Here is a 14862-nt window from a genome sequence, read left to right as displayed (position 1 = left end):
AATCATATAGATGGGTGGTGGGGCAGTATCAAACCATATTTGCAGCAGCTCTAAGTTACAACAATAGTGTATAGTTGTGGGGAATTGACTGAGCTTTAATCATGGTTTAGAGCTATAGTAGGAATGAAAAGTTTCCAACAAAAACTCTGCACTAGCATGGCCTGTACAATAAAAGGGGAGTAGTTAATGTAAATGATGAGTAGCACCTGGATGACACCTGTTGTGCCTCTTCGAAAGGATCCAGTTCTCCTAGTTTTCAGTGGGAGCGGTCTACAGGGGCCTTGGTGCCATGTTGTGTGTTGCATCTAGGTGCCTCACTATCTGAGCTGGTATCGCTGCAGTATTGTCAAAGGTGATAGGTATAGCTTAACGTGGGTTTCCTTACAAGTTCGATCTTGTCCACACTCTGCCTTAACATCCATTCGGAGATATCTGTGAAGCGAAAGGGAAACATGTCTTCACCTGAGTGTCAGGTGGGGAAAAAAGTTCTTTTTGACATTTGTGCTAAGAGTCAAGTGCTCGAGTGTTGTCTTCATTGACCTTGGAACTAGGCCAGTGTAGTTTACATCATCTTAATGCAGTGTTATCTGCCACTTCAAATATTAACATTATGTATCTGTTGGTCAGGGCCAGAGGTGAAATGTGATTCAAAACAGGAATACAGAAAGTCCCCATATGATGAAACAGATTCAGTGTTGAATACGAAAGGTGTAATGCACCTGCTGAGCTTGTCTGAAAGAATTTTCACTGATAAACTTTGAATTTGTTTATTTGTGTCATTTGTAAAAGTGGTGCCTTCCTGTATCAACAGTGACAATCTAACATGTCTGAGCATTTATTTATGTTAGTTAAGCAACTACAGAAGCTAAGACTCAATACTGTGCAATGCATGTCTAAATTGCAGCTGATGCTTTTGTGTAAAGCACTTTACACATGAGGTTCGTATCATCAACAATTATCATTTTATTTATTTTTTTAGTGGTTGCTTTATATTAAGACGCAGGTATTATAACATTAAGCAGTGCTTGTGATGCCTTTAAGGCCTTCATTTTTAGGTTAAAAAACACAGGACTTATTTCACTGCCCTTTCTGTTGAAACCAATACAGTTTAAACACAGCATCTTGCTGTATCTTTTTTACTGTTACTAGGCAACCACTCAATCTCTGTCCTTAGTCTAACTGCTAAACTTAATGGCCATGACACACCAAGCTAACAACAGTCAGCCAGAATTGGGTGTAAGCTGGGGGGCATGCGTCCGTCTGCTCTTAGTGCTGTGTCCTGCACCTTCAGTGCTAGTTGGACCCCTGTCGGCGGCTTTTCAGCCAAAATAGCATATAGATTTTGTTTGGGTCAGTGTCGGTCTGTTGGTGAGAGAGACCACTCTGATTGGCTGATACCTAGTAAGTCATTGTACGAGAAGAGTACCATCAAGTGCCACCTGTATTGTCACCAGACGAAGCCGACGTGGATTGATGCAACAGTTGTTTTTTTTCTACGATAGTACTTTGTTTGTGACGCCCATAAGACTGCTCAACATCTCAAAACACTTATATATATATATATATATATATATATATATATATATATATATATATATATATATATATATATATATATATATATAAACTTTTAACATTTAGGGTGACAAGCTTTTTTTAAAATATTTTGAACACTGAAATGGAGATTCACGTAGGTGCATACTCTAAGACCAACGGAGGAAATCACAGGGAGTACCACAAAACAAGCAAGATGTGTAAAAATGCAAGGTGCTCGTCAACAAAAAAGCAGCATGCAAAATGTTCCACTCTCATTGAAAACAACTGTAAAAACCTGCCCCAGGCAGCAAAAGTGGCTTTTGTCTGATTAGAGCCTTATGCACATATTGTTTTCTGCCAGCTTCTGCTCTCAAACTACTTTAAAAACTATGCAAATAATAATAATAATAATAATAATAATAATAACTTTCTTAAGAATTTAATCATTTTCAGACTCAAGATTTTTTTTATGTGTAGCCTTTTCAAACAGGTATAAACATGTGGACCAAAGGTTTCTCTTTGATAGTGTCTAAAACACGTTACAACTGCTTTACACCATAAACCTTGTGAATTTGTGTGTGTATGTGTGATTGAATATTTTTGCACACAGTCACTCCTATTGGAGGTTCATTCTGGCCTATAAGTGCCTTGAATTTCGTGTGAGCTTTAGAAGAGTGCACTGACCACAGCTTTGTGGTTTGGGCACGCGTGTATGTGTGTGTTTGTGCATGTATGTCAATGTAGGGATAATACAGTATGTGTTTAACTTGTGCAGAGTACACTAACTTTGTTGTGTGTGTGTGTGTGTGTGTGTGTGTGTGTGTGTGTGTGTGGATAGGAGGGTGTATAGGGAAGTGGTGGACGCCTTTGCGTCAATAGGATGTGGTGTGATAACAGCTAGGCAGCTTCTCTCTCTCACTCTCTCCTTCGCTTGTCTAAGTCTCTCTCTCTCTCTTCCTCACTCTCTCTTGCTTCTGCCAGGCAGATGGAGACACACCCAGTCCTTCTCTGCACTCGTCTGCATATACGCAGTTTTTGTTTCTGTTTTTCCTTGACCAGTATTTCACAGAACCATGCCAGTGTTTTATCTGGTCCACATAAAGAAGATCAAAATATTGTTAGCACACTATAGACAGGCTCAGCTCTGAAGTATCCCAAATTGCAGTTAAAAACACTTGAAGAGAGATGGGTCATATTTTGGCCAGTTGCCAGTTTACAGCATCTGTTGGCCATAAAAGAGCCAATCAGCAGAAACATGAGTCAACTAACAGAGCTCCAGAACAGACCAAACAATGTGAGACTAAAAAGCAAGAAGAAAAAATGCAGCTTGTCAACACGGGAAAAGTCACAGTAACATCTGGCAAACTGCATCAACAAAGAGCAGAAGTGGTCACATACGCAATCACACCTACAGGCAATTCAGAGTCCCCAATTAACCTAACCCGCATGTCTTTGAACTGCAGGAGGAACTCCACACAGGAACATGGGAACTCCACACCTAAACTTTTAAAACCAGAATTGTTCTTGCAACACAGTGTTAACCAGTGCACCACTATGCTACCTTTACATCCCCTTTCATACAAAAAACCAAAAACATTTTGGCAAATAAATAAAACACGCAAAGTATAAAAAGTGTTAACGGATACAGCCCCGCTCAAGGCATCCCTATGTGACCCATCTCTTCAGAATTGTAACTAGTGACTTGCGTAGCAGCTTATAACTTGTGCCTGGTCATCTGATTCAAATGCAAATAATCGCCATACTCGACCTTTGACGCTTTCTTTTTTTAACTTATGACACAGACACCTCCATTACATGTGCTGTTGTTGATATAAGAGTCAGAATAATAATCAGCATTATTGGCCAAGTAAGCTAACACATCAGAGTGTCAGTACCACTCAAGGTCAAGTTCAAAAAGTAAACAAATACAAATAATATAACAATGACAATTACAGACAAAAGACTAATGGCTTCAAACAACATGTGAATGACATAAACACAAACCCAAGTGCAGTGTGTGTGTGTGGCAGTTCCAACACAATTTCTTGTGGAGTGTTAAGCATGTGTGTTTTAGTCATTGTGTGGGGATGTGGTTGTCCACTGTCACTGTCATCTCCACATTCTTGAGCATGTTCAGCTCCAAGTTGTTTTGACTGCACCACAGGGCCAGCTGATCAACCTCCTGTCAATATGCAGGCTCGTCAACATTGGATGAGGCCAGTAACAGTTGTCATCTGCAAAATTTAGGAGTTTGACAGTCTAGTTGCTGGAGGTGCAGTAGAGGGAGAAAAGCGGGGGGAGAAGAACCCCTACTGCTTCAGTGTGTGTAGCACCTGCTTCCCCATCCCTACCTGGTGCATATGGGGAAGCAGGTGGGGATCACCTCCTACAATTTGTAATGTCCTCCACATGTAGTGGCATCACTGGCAGATAAACAGTTTTTGATTTTTCAGCGTAGATTCTCTTGGCCACCTCGATCTCCTGTCTGTGAATTTGGCCTGCTTGTACAGGAGTGTATCCCCACCTCTATAAGCTTCCTCTTTGGTCTGGTGAACATGTCTGAGTTTAGCTGTGAACCATGGCTTGTTGCTGCCATATGCACGATAGGTCTTGGTTGGCAAACACATGTTCTCACAAAAACTGACATATGATTTCAGAGTGCCAGTCAGTTCATCCAGGTTTTTTTTAACTGCAACTTCAAAAACACTTCAGGCTGTGCAGTCAAAGCAAGCCTGCAGCTGCTGCTTTTTCTCACTGGTCCATCTCTTTACAGTTTTAACTACAGCCTTTACATATTATAGAGTCGCTCTTTTTTTCTCCTTGTATTCAATGTCAAACTGTACTATGATAAACCCTGTTACACTAGGGTTATAATGCAGCCTCTTCAGAGCCAGAGAAATCACATTCTCCAGATTACTATTAAGATACTTTTGGAACCATAGGTACAAAAGAAAATAGGAAAACATCAGGTTTTCAGGAGTTTGGTATTGACTTGGTCCTGAAGTACCAGTTCTTGTGACAGCCCTAAAGTAAATATATATTTTATCGTTCATCATTCATAAGTGTGTGTGTGTGTGTGTGTGTGTGTGTGTGTGTGTGTGTGTGTGGCCAATAACTTAAATACTATGTAAAAAAATATGTAAAATACAAGGATATATATTGAATATAGATCATTAGAATATTCCTCAGTCTGTATTTGCTTGGCTACATAAGTTAAAAATTTTTGAAATTGTTATTCTCTCCATCAAATAAATAGAATGTTACGTTCTTTTAAATCTACTGTGAAATCATGTGTGTAATCAGCTAAAAAAAAAAACGAATTATTTGAAATAATCCATGAGTCTATACTCCATGCTATGAATATTTTCATGACCTCTGCAAGGAAAACAACAACTGTGACCTTTGACTGTGGCCTTTAAACACCTCTGATTGTTTCATGCTGACTTATGTTCCCTGTCAGCTGTTTTTAGGTGTTTTTTTGCACTCTAGTCAGAGAGAGAGACAGAGAGACATCACTGTAATCTTTGCAACATCCTTTTACAGTGCAGTTTCAAATTGAACCTCAAACCCTGGCAGTGTTATGTGTTGCCCATGCTGGTATCTTGTGTTGGGAGTTAACACTACAATTAATATAATCATGAATCAAATGCATTTAATCCCAACCTAATATTTATGTTGTGTACATGTCCTTAACTCATATCCACGCTGCACACATCTGTAAATTGAAACCAAACGTTTCATCTCTCTTGTTTCTGCACTTTATGTAAGAGAAGCCCAGGCCTCAGACTTTCTTCAGTGCCTCCTGCCCATGTCCTGAGCACAGCTGAAGGTCCTCCGAGGAAGACCTTGGCACTTTACGAGGCTGTAAAGGCTGAAGGAGGAGGGGAGGGATTTAAACTGGCAGGGAATGGCTGGGGGGGGGGTGTCTTCTCTGTTCCACAGTGTGCAGGGGACATAAATGTACAATTGCTGTATGAATATATGAGTTTAATTTATACAATAGAAATTAATAAATCTAACTAACAACTGGGATAAAAAAACTAAAGGTTTCTCAAAGGGATTATGAGCAAGAGATACACAGAGAAGGAATATGAACATAGGCAAGGTCGCAGCTTTGTGCAAGAGAGAGAGAACAAAAGTTTCCCTCTATTTTGTTTTATATTTTACACTGACTTCTCCTGTTTCTGTTTTCTAGGTTTCTCCACCTTGCCTTTTTACCTCTTCCCTGCTCTCTTCCTGACCTCCTGGTTCCTTTTTCATTCCTAATGTCACAATATTGATTTCTATCTAGAATCTTTACACACATATTGCACATAGCTGTTACAATAAAATTCTATTCCTGCATTTAACCCATTCCCCTTAATTCCTCAGACTTCTGCATCCTGGCCTGATGCTTTACCCACTGAGCCACCAGGTCGCCATCTAACAGATGTTTGTACGTGACCTTGGAGGACAATATAGAGATGGCATGGTGTGATGGTGTTGCATGCAACATACAAACACAAATATGTAATCCTCATGGAGCCACTAGTACCTCGTTTTGTGATGCTTTCTGTGTGGGTCCATCCAACTGGCTGAAAAACAAGAAATATAAAACACAAGCGTGGACTAGTGAGGGCAGAATGAAACTGAAGCTTTTATGTTGTAAATTATTCAAAATAACAGTCAGTGTAATTCTCAGATTTATTGTGAAGAGTGTGAACTTGACATTAGACTGGTGACACAGGCTGACTTCTGTGAATCCGTCCTGTCGCATGGTGTATGCCGTCTTTGGTTTTGATGCCCATCATTCGATGTGTTTGTTCCTTCTATGTTTTTAAAGAAAATCTTCGTGGACTTTCAAAAAACTATGCTGAAGTTTTTTTTAACAGTTTTTTAGTGACTTGTCCGTTTAGCACCCAACCAGGCTTCACCAAACACCTAACTGCCCTTTGTTACTTATTAACCAAGCACCACCCTTCCTACACACACATACACAGAAAGTGAGGGAGGAAGAACAAGGGTGTGCAAGGGTGAATGTGTCTATGTGAATAAAGTACAAGCCAAAAGCCTTGGACTCTGATAGCGCACACACACAGATATTGAGCTCTATGTTTTTCTATGGGGTGGTCCTCTTGCCTCTCAAGAACAACTCTGCAAGGGTGTGTGTGTGTGGGTGTGTGTGTGTGTGTGTGGGTGTGTGTGTGTGTGTGTGTGTTAATGGACTCCAGTTACAGTGCAGATGTTATGCAATGTTTGGATCCTCAACTGGAAACCAATGGGAACTGACCTCCCTGCTCTCTCACAACTGGACTGCTCCACCTTCTTCTTGTCTTTGAAATTTAATTTGGTCTCTGATGTGGAAGAGGTTCACTCATAGTATAGTTCTGGCACACTGGACTGTCTATAAATGGAAGCCTTTATTTGTTGATGTATAATAGGCATTTAAAGGTCATATCCACTGAATACCAGCACCTCCAGTAGAATTTGTTTGCAAGAAATGTTCTAGTTCATCTAAAGTGACTTTCAGATGGACAGTGCTGCTGCAGCCTCCTTTTTTACAGTATGAACACAATGACTGACTGCAGTTCTCATAAGTGTGCACAGTTATTTGCTGGTGTCATCTGAGTCGATGATGATTTAACTTTCTCCATATACTGTTAATTGACTGCAATGTGAACATGAAGGAGCATTATTTTGTTCTGTTCTATTTCTGTGTCAAACCAAAGACGTCAGACGTCCTCAGGAGCAAATAAATGAAAATATCATCAAGTTAGAGGACAGACTTGTTTGGTATAAGGAGTGACTGGAAAAGCTGGTAATGCTCCCACTTTCGGTCAATCTGTAACCAGCCTGGTTCTTGTATAATACCATGTCTTTGTCCCTTTCTCCCTCCTTCTCTGCTCAATGTGTCCTAATAAACCTAAAGACAACAGAAAATCTGTAAAGAAGCTAAAGACTTCTCATTGCATTCAGTGCACTGACAAATTGCTGTTTTATATCTGAATGCTATCGGCAGTGTGTCGAGAGGATGTTAGACGGCAGTGTGAACTGAGAATGAACCTACTGTGGTATGAGCAGGCGACCATTGTGAGAAAAAAACCTTCTGCCTCTTTTTTTTTCTCATTTCAGCTATTTCTGTTCCTCTTCTTATACTTAGTGTGCATTCAATTCACAGTGAACTTCAGACAGAGCTACTGCTGCTGATGCATAGTTAAAAAATATTATTGACGAAAACTGGGTCTGACCAAAGAAGAACAAAACTGACAGAAACTGAAAATTTGAGCCAAATTATCTTCATCTGCACTTCTGTTGAAAAGGACTGAATGTTGCATGGCTGTTTCTGTGTATATTTATGTGTACGTGGTTTGTTTTTTTTTTTTTTACTTTTTTTGAACATCTTGGGGAAACGGCTGCATGTGTGTTCATGGGTTTGGGCATAACTAGACATAAAGTGTGTGTGTGTGTGTGTGTGTGCGTGTGCGTGAGATGCATGAACAGAGTGAGTATGGCTGACTAGGGCAAAGCCCCCGGCACTTCATGTGTGTGTTTTGGGTGGGGGGTGGGGGTAGAGAGGCAGCAGTGACAGAGTGTGTTGACCCAGATAGTCAGTCTCTCTCTCTCTCTCTCTCTCTCTCTCTCTCTCTCTCTCTCTCTCTCTCTCTCTCTCTCTCTCTCTCTCTCTCTCTCTCTCTCTCTCTCTCTCTCCTCTCTCTCTCTCTCTCTCTCTCTCTCTCTCTCTCTCTCTCTCTCTCTCTCTCTCTCTCTCTCTCTCTTACTAAGTCACACACTGTAAAAAAAATATTTTTTTTATTTCATACTGGATTTGCTTATGATTTAAAGGTTACTTTGACTGTCTACTCATTTATTTCATTAAGATTTTTCATCTTGATCAAAATGTCAGGGAATAGTAAAAAATACTCCACATACCACATTATGCCAGTAAACAAAAAGCACATCAGTTTCAGAACTTGACACTTTGGCAGTTTCCAGATTGGATATATATTAAAATATAATTTTAGTTCGTCTGTGATCAACTGTTTCAAATTTCAGTATAGGTTCGGCTGTTATAATAATATTGATTAAGAATAAGTGAATTATAATGTTTAAATTCACTCTTCCTATCTTTTTATTATTTTTTACAGTAGAAATATAAATACTTATTGCAAAACACAATAGGTGATCACACAAAGTAGGAGCACACTGCACTGAAGTTTAACAGGTCGAGGTTCGTCAGAGTTATCAGATAGTCTCTCCAGCTCCTAACCAGAGGTTGACTGTAATGTGCAGTTTTGTTGTCTGCAAACTGGGAAAATGAAGAAGCAGTTGTTGCGGTTTCTCTGTCATTCAGATGTTTTACATTGGGCAAGTTGTCTTTATGAAAACATTCTAGAAATGTGTCATTGTGGGTAAAACGGTTGAATTATCTTATTTTTGTTATTAGTGGTATTCTATAATACACTGGGCATCAGTGCAAGTCAGCGGATAATCTGAATAAATTTGATTTATTGATATTGTTATTATTATTATTATTATTAAAATTATTAACCCTTAGATGCATAAGTGGGTCAAAAATGACATAGTAAAGTAGTTTTCTTAAAATTTCTTCATAATGTAAAGTTATTGATATCATCCCACTTACATTTTTAACCTACCATTTAAACATTTTATTAAATCATTGTTTTTGTATCCAAGCTACCCCAAGCTTCCGTAGATGGACCAAAAATTATGTCCATCTATGGAAAATTGACCGGTCAATTTCTTTGACCTCTGATTCTTTGACTGTCAGGAATATATATTCTGTGGACCACACAGACAATAACACATACTATTTCACACAGTAATCAAATTTGTCTGTCTTACAGTAAAACTAGCTATAGCTAACATTACTGTTTGGATTGCACATGCATGGCTGTTTCTGTGGGGAAACAGCAGCATTTGTGTTTATGAGTGTGGGCATAACTAGACATAAGGCATGTGTGTGCGTGCATGCATGTGTGTATTTATTTATTTATATAGCTGCATGTTGATCAATGGTTTGCTTGTTATTCAAAACATTCAACAAAGATCGTAAAGTCAACAGTCTTAGTGGGAGATGACATGTACCTGTGTGCAGTGATCACAGCCAGAAATAGGTAGTTTGTCACAACTGTGATGAGACAAGAAGGCAAGAAAAGAGAGTTACACATACACACGCATTTAATCTCTCTCTCACTACAAATTACGGGGCTGTAGCTCAGTCGGTGAGGCAGTCGTCCACGGACCACAGGGTCACTGGTTTGATTCCCAGTCCCTCCTGGCTACGTGCTGAAGTGTCCTTGAGCAAGTCGCTGAACCCCATGTTGCTTCTGGTGGGTCAGGTGAGCACCTTGCATGGCATCCACTGCCATCATAGTGTGAATGTTTGTGCATGACTGAGTGAATGAGATGCAACATTGTAAAACTCTTTGGATTAAAAAGTGCTATATAAGTGGCCATTCTATTCTATTGGCCTTGTGTAATTTTCTGTTAAAATTTTTTAAATGTTTAAAAAGGGAAAAATACAAATATTTCAAAAATGAATTCATTCTTGTGTTATTTTTAACCAAAATGACACAAAAACACATTGACTCTAACATGCATCCTTTCTGACCCACTTATGGAAGAGGGCTCCAGGCTCCAGTCACTCATGCATCTAAGGGTTAACTATATTATGTCTAGTGCATGAAACAGACAGTTTAACAGAAAACTTTCATATTTCAAGCCCAAGATTAAGCGCTAAAATGCTGGCACTTTTTGCCAGTAGTTTCATCCATCATCCCTCCTGTCAGGTCTCCATTGATCCATCTTATTGGAGCTGCCATCGACTCTGACTGTCCCACATCAGAAAAATGAAACTCTAAGATACTTTCATTTCCTGTTTTAGCATTTAGTGTGGTGGATGATCTACATCTTACTTTAAACACCACTTAATGTCATCAGTTTTTTTCCAACAGAGTTAGTGAGAATACTGCTTTGAACTCCTGACGAAAAAACATACATAGAAAGTGAATGAAAAAGCCCCTTCAGAAACCTGACTCATGACTCTTCTCCTCAACTCCCTGCAGCTCACAGACTGGTTGTTCTGAGCGGGTGTGAGTGTGTGGGACCATATGAGGATGAAGCAGAGCGTTCAGTTCACGCTCAGTCAGCCTTCAGCAGATAAAAATAGATCTTAAAAATGTTCAGATTGGCCTGTTTGAGGCAAGAGACTAGAAGATGGCTGCAAACAAATTCTCCTCTCCAAAGTTGTTGGCCTGATGTCATAAATAATCAATGACAACAATTGAGTTGCTGTGATCCTGTATTTATATTTTGATTAACCAAATCGTCAAGTCATTTCTTCATATTGTTTGTTATGGCTGGACATGTTCCCATGCTCTGCTGCAGAAAATGACAACATTGTGTTTGCAGCACAGATGAATGCTGTACATTGCTTACTCTTATTTCACATTTATGTTAAGTTAGCTGTCTCAATAGTATTATAATACACGATGGATTTACCCCATTCACCAGAGGGAGTTGTTTTTAAAAAAGTTATTAACGTGTATAATAACCTTTAATGTACCAAAAACAATACCAAAATAGTAACAAACCAAAAATCGAATGGTTTGTGTTCTCCACTAGAGGGAGATGGTTTTTAAAGAATCATGTTTTGCGTCAGTGATTTTACGAAAAAATCTTTTAAATTTTTATTTATTCTTTTATTTATTATAATTATTTCAGAAATATCAAAAAAGACCATTTATTGTGTTCACATGAACACAAAACTGTATTCTGTGTTTAATCTACTGTAACATGCAATTAAGCAACTGAACTATTAACTATTTGATTAATCAAATAATAGATAAATACTTCTAGCTCAGATTCTCATGACCTTAAAGTTTTTCTTTTAAAGTAAGTTCTGCTAGATGAGTAGGTTGTGGAGCATTCTCTTTTATTATTGCAGTGTGTAGCAGAGCACAGCATAACAGGGAGGGAGAGCTGGGGAAAACCAGAATGGGCTGGTTTTGGTCTTCGGGGCATATTGTAAATAGAAAAGTTTTAGACACATCTTCACTTCAGTGTGTACCCATTGTGTCTGCCTACATCCATGTATATTTGCAGTGACTCTATATAATTTTCTTTATCAAGCCATTGTTGGAATAGAGTAATTCATTGTGCTCGATGAAATGCTGTGAGTTTTTCGCGTGCTCCCACATCTGATTAACTTGTTGTGCAGCTGTAAATCAGTGTAAATGAGGGTCAGGCCATTGAAAGGTTTTTCCCAACTGATTTTGTGTCTATGAAAAAGTCCTTCCTGTGTCTCTTTCTTTTTCAATCGCCCTCATCTCTCTTCATCCCCACCCTGACTTCCTGTGATGGGATCAGAGGCTGACAGGGTCACACCCACCCCACCCTGTTTTATTCCTGGAACTCCACAGTGGGACCCCTCCTCTAAGGGGGGGGGGACACACCTTGTCACTCCTCATTTACCCACACATGCACATACACACTGACAGTCTCTCACTATCACTGCCCCTATACCCCCACCCTGCACTCCTTCCCCTTGACTGCCTTGTCTGCCAGCAGATGTAGATCAAGTCAGATTTACGAAAGATTCCCAGTGTTTGCTTCGTTCTGTTTGACGTGGTGGGATGGGTGTGGTTTGTAACCTGAAGCAACACTCCATCCAGTCCAGATTACTTAAAATGTCAGTGTAGAGTGTGTTTTTATATACTCTGATTTACTGCTCACATGGTGCTGTCTGAACTGCACAGGAGTACGGAAATCCACCCAGCTGGAGCTTTAAGTTTAGTTTAGGGTAAAGAAATGCCAAGGATTATTTACAAATACAGCTGAATCCAGGTCTGGCTGTGGAGTATAAACCTTACAGTCCAGAATACCTTTGGAGCAGATTTATGATTGCACTTTATGCTTATCCCTGTACATTCCCACATTGCACTGGAGATGAGTTTTCATAGTGTCTAAACTTTGTATGTTCCCACCAGTACACCATAGAGGTTTCTGTATTTATTAGTGTGTTATTCCTGATGATGGTTAATTTTCCTGAGTGAACAGTGGAATCAGTGGAATCACAGGTTTTATTGGGAAAAGATTAAATTATAATTCAGTGAAAAGTTGGAATTGAGGGAGCATGTTTGACTTAAAGCCGCTGGTGGAGGTTTGCCCTTCAACTTTGCCATCTGCAGCCTTCAGACGATAACTAATCCTCCCAACTCAAGACTGTCTGACTTCTACAAAAATACAGTGCTTCATATCATGTCTGGCTGTGGAGCACCAAACGAGATTTATTATTAAAAAAGAATCCCTCCACATACTTCTTCAATGTTTGAATGGGAAACCACAGAAGAAAGAATTCATGAGTCATTTAGTTTACTGAGGTACGTTAAAGCACCTTTTCAGTTTCCATTCTGTAACTACCAGCAGCCAAGTATTGTTTACATTTTTCTGTGGGGTGACTTCAAACTAACAATTGAAATGAGTTGATAAGGACATCTGCATTAGAGCTGTTTGATTCTTACAGTAGAGACCTTGCTGCTTCCAAAGAATTAAATGAGCAGGTTAAGCATGAATAGAAAGTGAGAAGGGGCCAATCACTGAGGAGAACCGATGATAATGAGGCCTCACTGGGAACAACATGCAAGAACAAACTAAAATGAACTGAAAATTTGTTGAGGGATTGAAAACACATTGTAAAAATGATTTTGATGGAAATGTATTTGACTAAATTATGTTCTCAATCTAAATTAGAAAAAGTCTCAATTGACATCTTTTTTGTCAATCTTAAAAGATCTTATATCCAACGGTATTCTTAGTGCGTTTTTCTCTGTGCTTGCTAAAATCCAGATGTTTTAAAACATATTTCACTCATGCATTCATTATTTTACATGGGGTTAAATTTATAACAGGAGGTTTGCTGAACTTCCTGTCTTTTTAGCTTCATATAGAACTAAGCCGGAAGTTTTCTTCTTTTGTGTAAAGTAAATGTACTGTACAAGTTAAAAAAAACACACAGAAGTGAATCAAAATTCTGCACTCTGTGTAACCTTGTAGTTGCAGTGCATTGTGGTCTGTTTCCTGCTGCTGTTGGTGTAGAAATTGGACTCTGTTTCACTCTCTCTGATGTATTTTTTTCCCCTGTTGGTTGTTCAGTTTTGTTGCAAAATGGCAACTCTGGAGAGAAGCCTTAGTGCAGAAAAATCAGATGCTTCCTTCAGTGTTTTTTAATTACTGAACATTTGCTCACGTTGTTTGTTTGGCCTGTTAAATAAACTAAAGGTTTGTCCAAAGAGAGAAAGTAGAAGTAGAAACATGGAGGTAGAATACAAAGAGCCAGATACTTTAATACGAAACTGTATTAAGGAGGAAATTTGATGTACTGTAAATTCAGCCCTTGGCTGTGTGTGAGTTGCCAGTTGGGGGTGGCGAGCAGCCTTTACTTTTGTTTAGAGACACAGAGGGGGCTCTGTCCCCTCACAATGAGGCTGAGAGACCAGTGTGTATCATCTGTGTGTGTGTGTGTGTGTGTGTGTGTGTGTGTGTGTGTGTGTGTGTGTGTGTGTGTGTGTGTGTGTGTGTGTGTGTGTGTGTGTGTGTGTGTGTGTGTGTGTGTGTGTGTGTGTGTGTTTGTGGGTGGGAGGGGTGGTTCCTGCAGCCACACCCAGGCAGATTGGATAAGGCCCCACCTCACTGCGGAATCCACTGGAGCCGGGTCACATGTCAGCTTGTCCCGAGAGCAACACAAGGCCTTTGCTGAAAGTCACAAGCAGAACAAAACAAATGGGGGGGAAAAAAAAAATTAAAATATGTGCTAGTTTAACTTTGAGGAAGTCTGCTGATGATGTTTTATTTAGGGCTGAATTATCCTTCAGTGCTTATTCCTTCTATCCTCCAATCCTTTAGGTATCATTAAATTGCCAAACGAAAAACTTAAAAATGAAACTTATTTATCATGCAGAAATCATTGAAGTTCGATGATTGATTGATTGTTGAAGGGAAGTCTTTCATCACTGAGTCTGACTTCACAGAGGGTGTCAACAGCAAGTTATGTAACATATTTCTGCTAACATGTTTGAATGAATTCACATTACACTGTGACTTTATGGTTCAACTCATCAGTGATGTCTGTGACTGCTACTACAATGACAGTTACTACTACTACTATTACTGTTACTGTTACTACTAATACTTTCACTGAAGTAATATGTTGGAAGCGTTTATTTAAAAAAAAAAAATTCTGGTAGATCTTTCAGTATTAATTAAGTCAGTGTAACTGTTTATTTATGTAATGTAAATTATCAGTTATGTTGCTTTTATTAACTCCTG

The 14862-nt window shown here is 39.2% G+C and overlaps 1 protein-coding gene across 4 annotated transcripts in view; it reads left to right on the top strand.

Annotated features, from left to right (window-relative positions):
* klf8 (Kruppel like factor 8) overlaps nucleotides 1-14862 on the top strand; it is a 57518-nt gene that overhangs the window by 14342 nt on the left and 28314 nt on the right. The window contains exon 1 of one of the 4 annotated variants that reach the window (XM_067491563.1): nucleotides 5951-5971. The exons of the other annotated variants lie outside the window; for them this stretch is intronic. Coding sequence (XP_067347664.1) covers nucleotides 5966-5971 — 6 coding nt within the window. The 5' untranslated portion in view covers nucleotides 5951-5965. Of the gene's footprint in view, nucleotides 1-5950; nucleotides 5972-14862 lie in introns of those variants that run through there. 4 annotated transcript variants of the gene reach the window in all.

The sequence above is a fragment of the Channa argus genome, chromosome 22, assembly GCF_033026475.1.
Source record: "Channa argus isolate prfri chromosome 22, Channa argus male v1.0, whole genome shotgun sequence".
NCBI lineage: Eukaryota > Metazoa > Chordata > Actinopteri > Anabantiformes > Channidae > Channa > Channa argus.
Note: the sequence above shows the minus strand (reverse complement) of the source record. Positions and strands in the feature narration are given on the sequence as shown.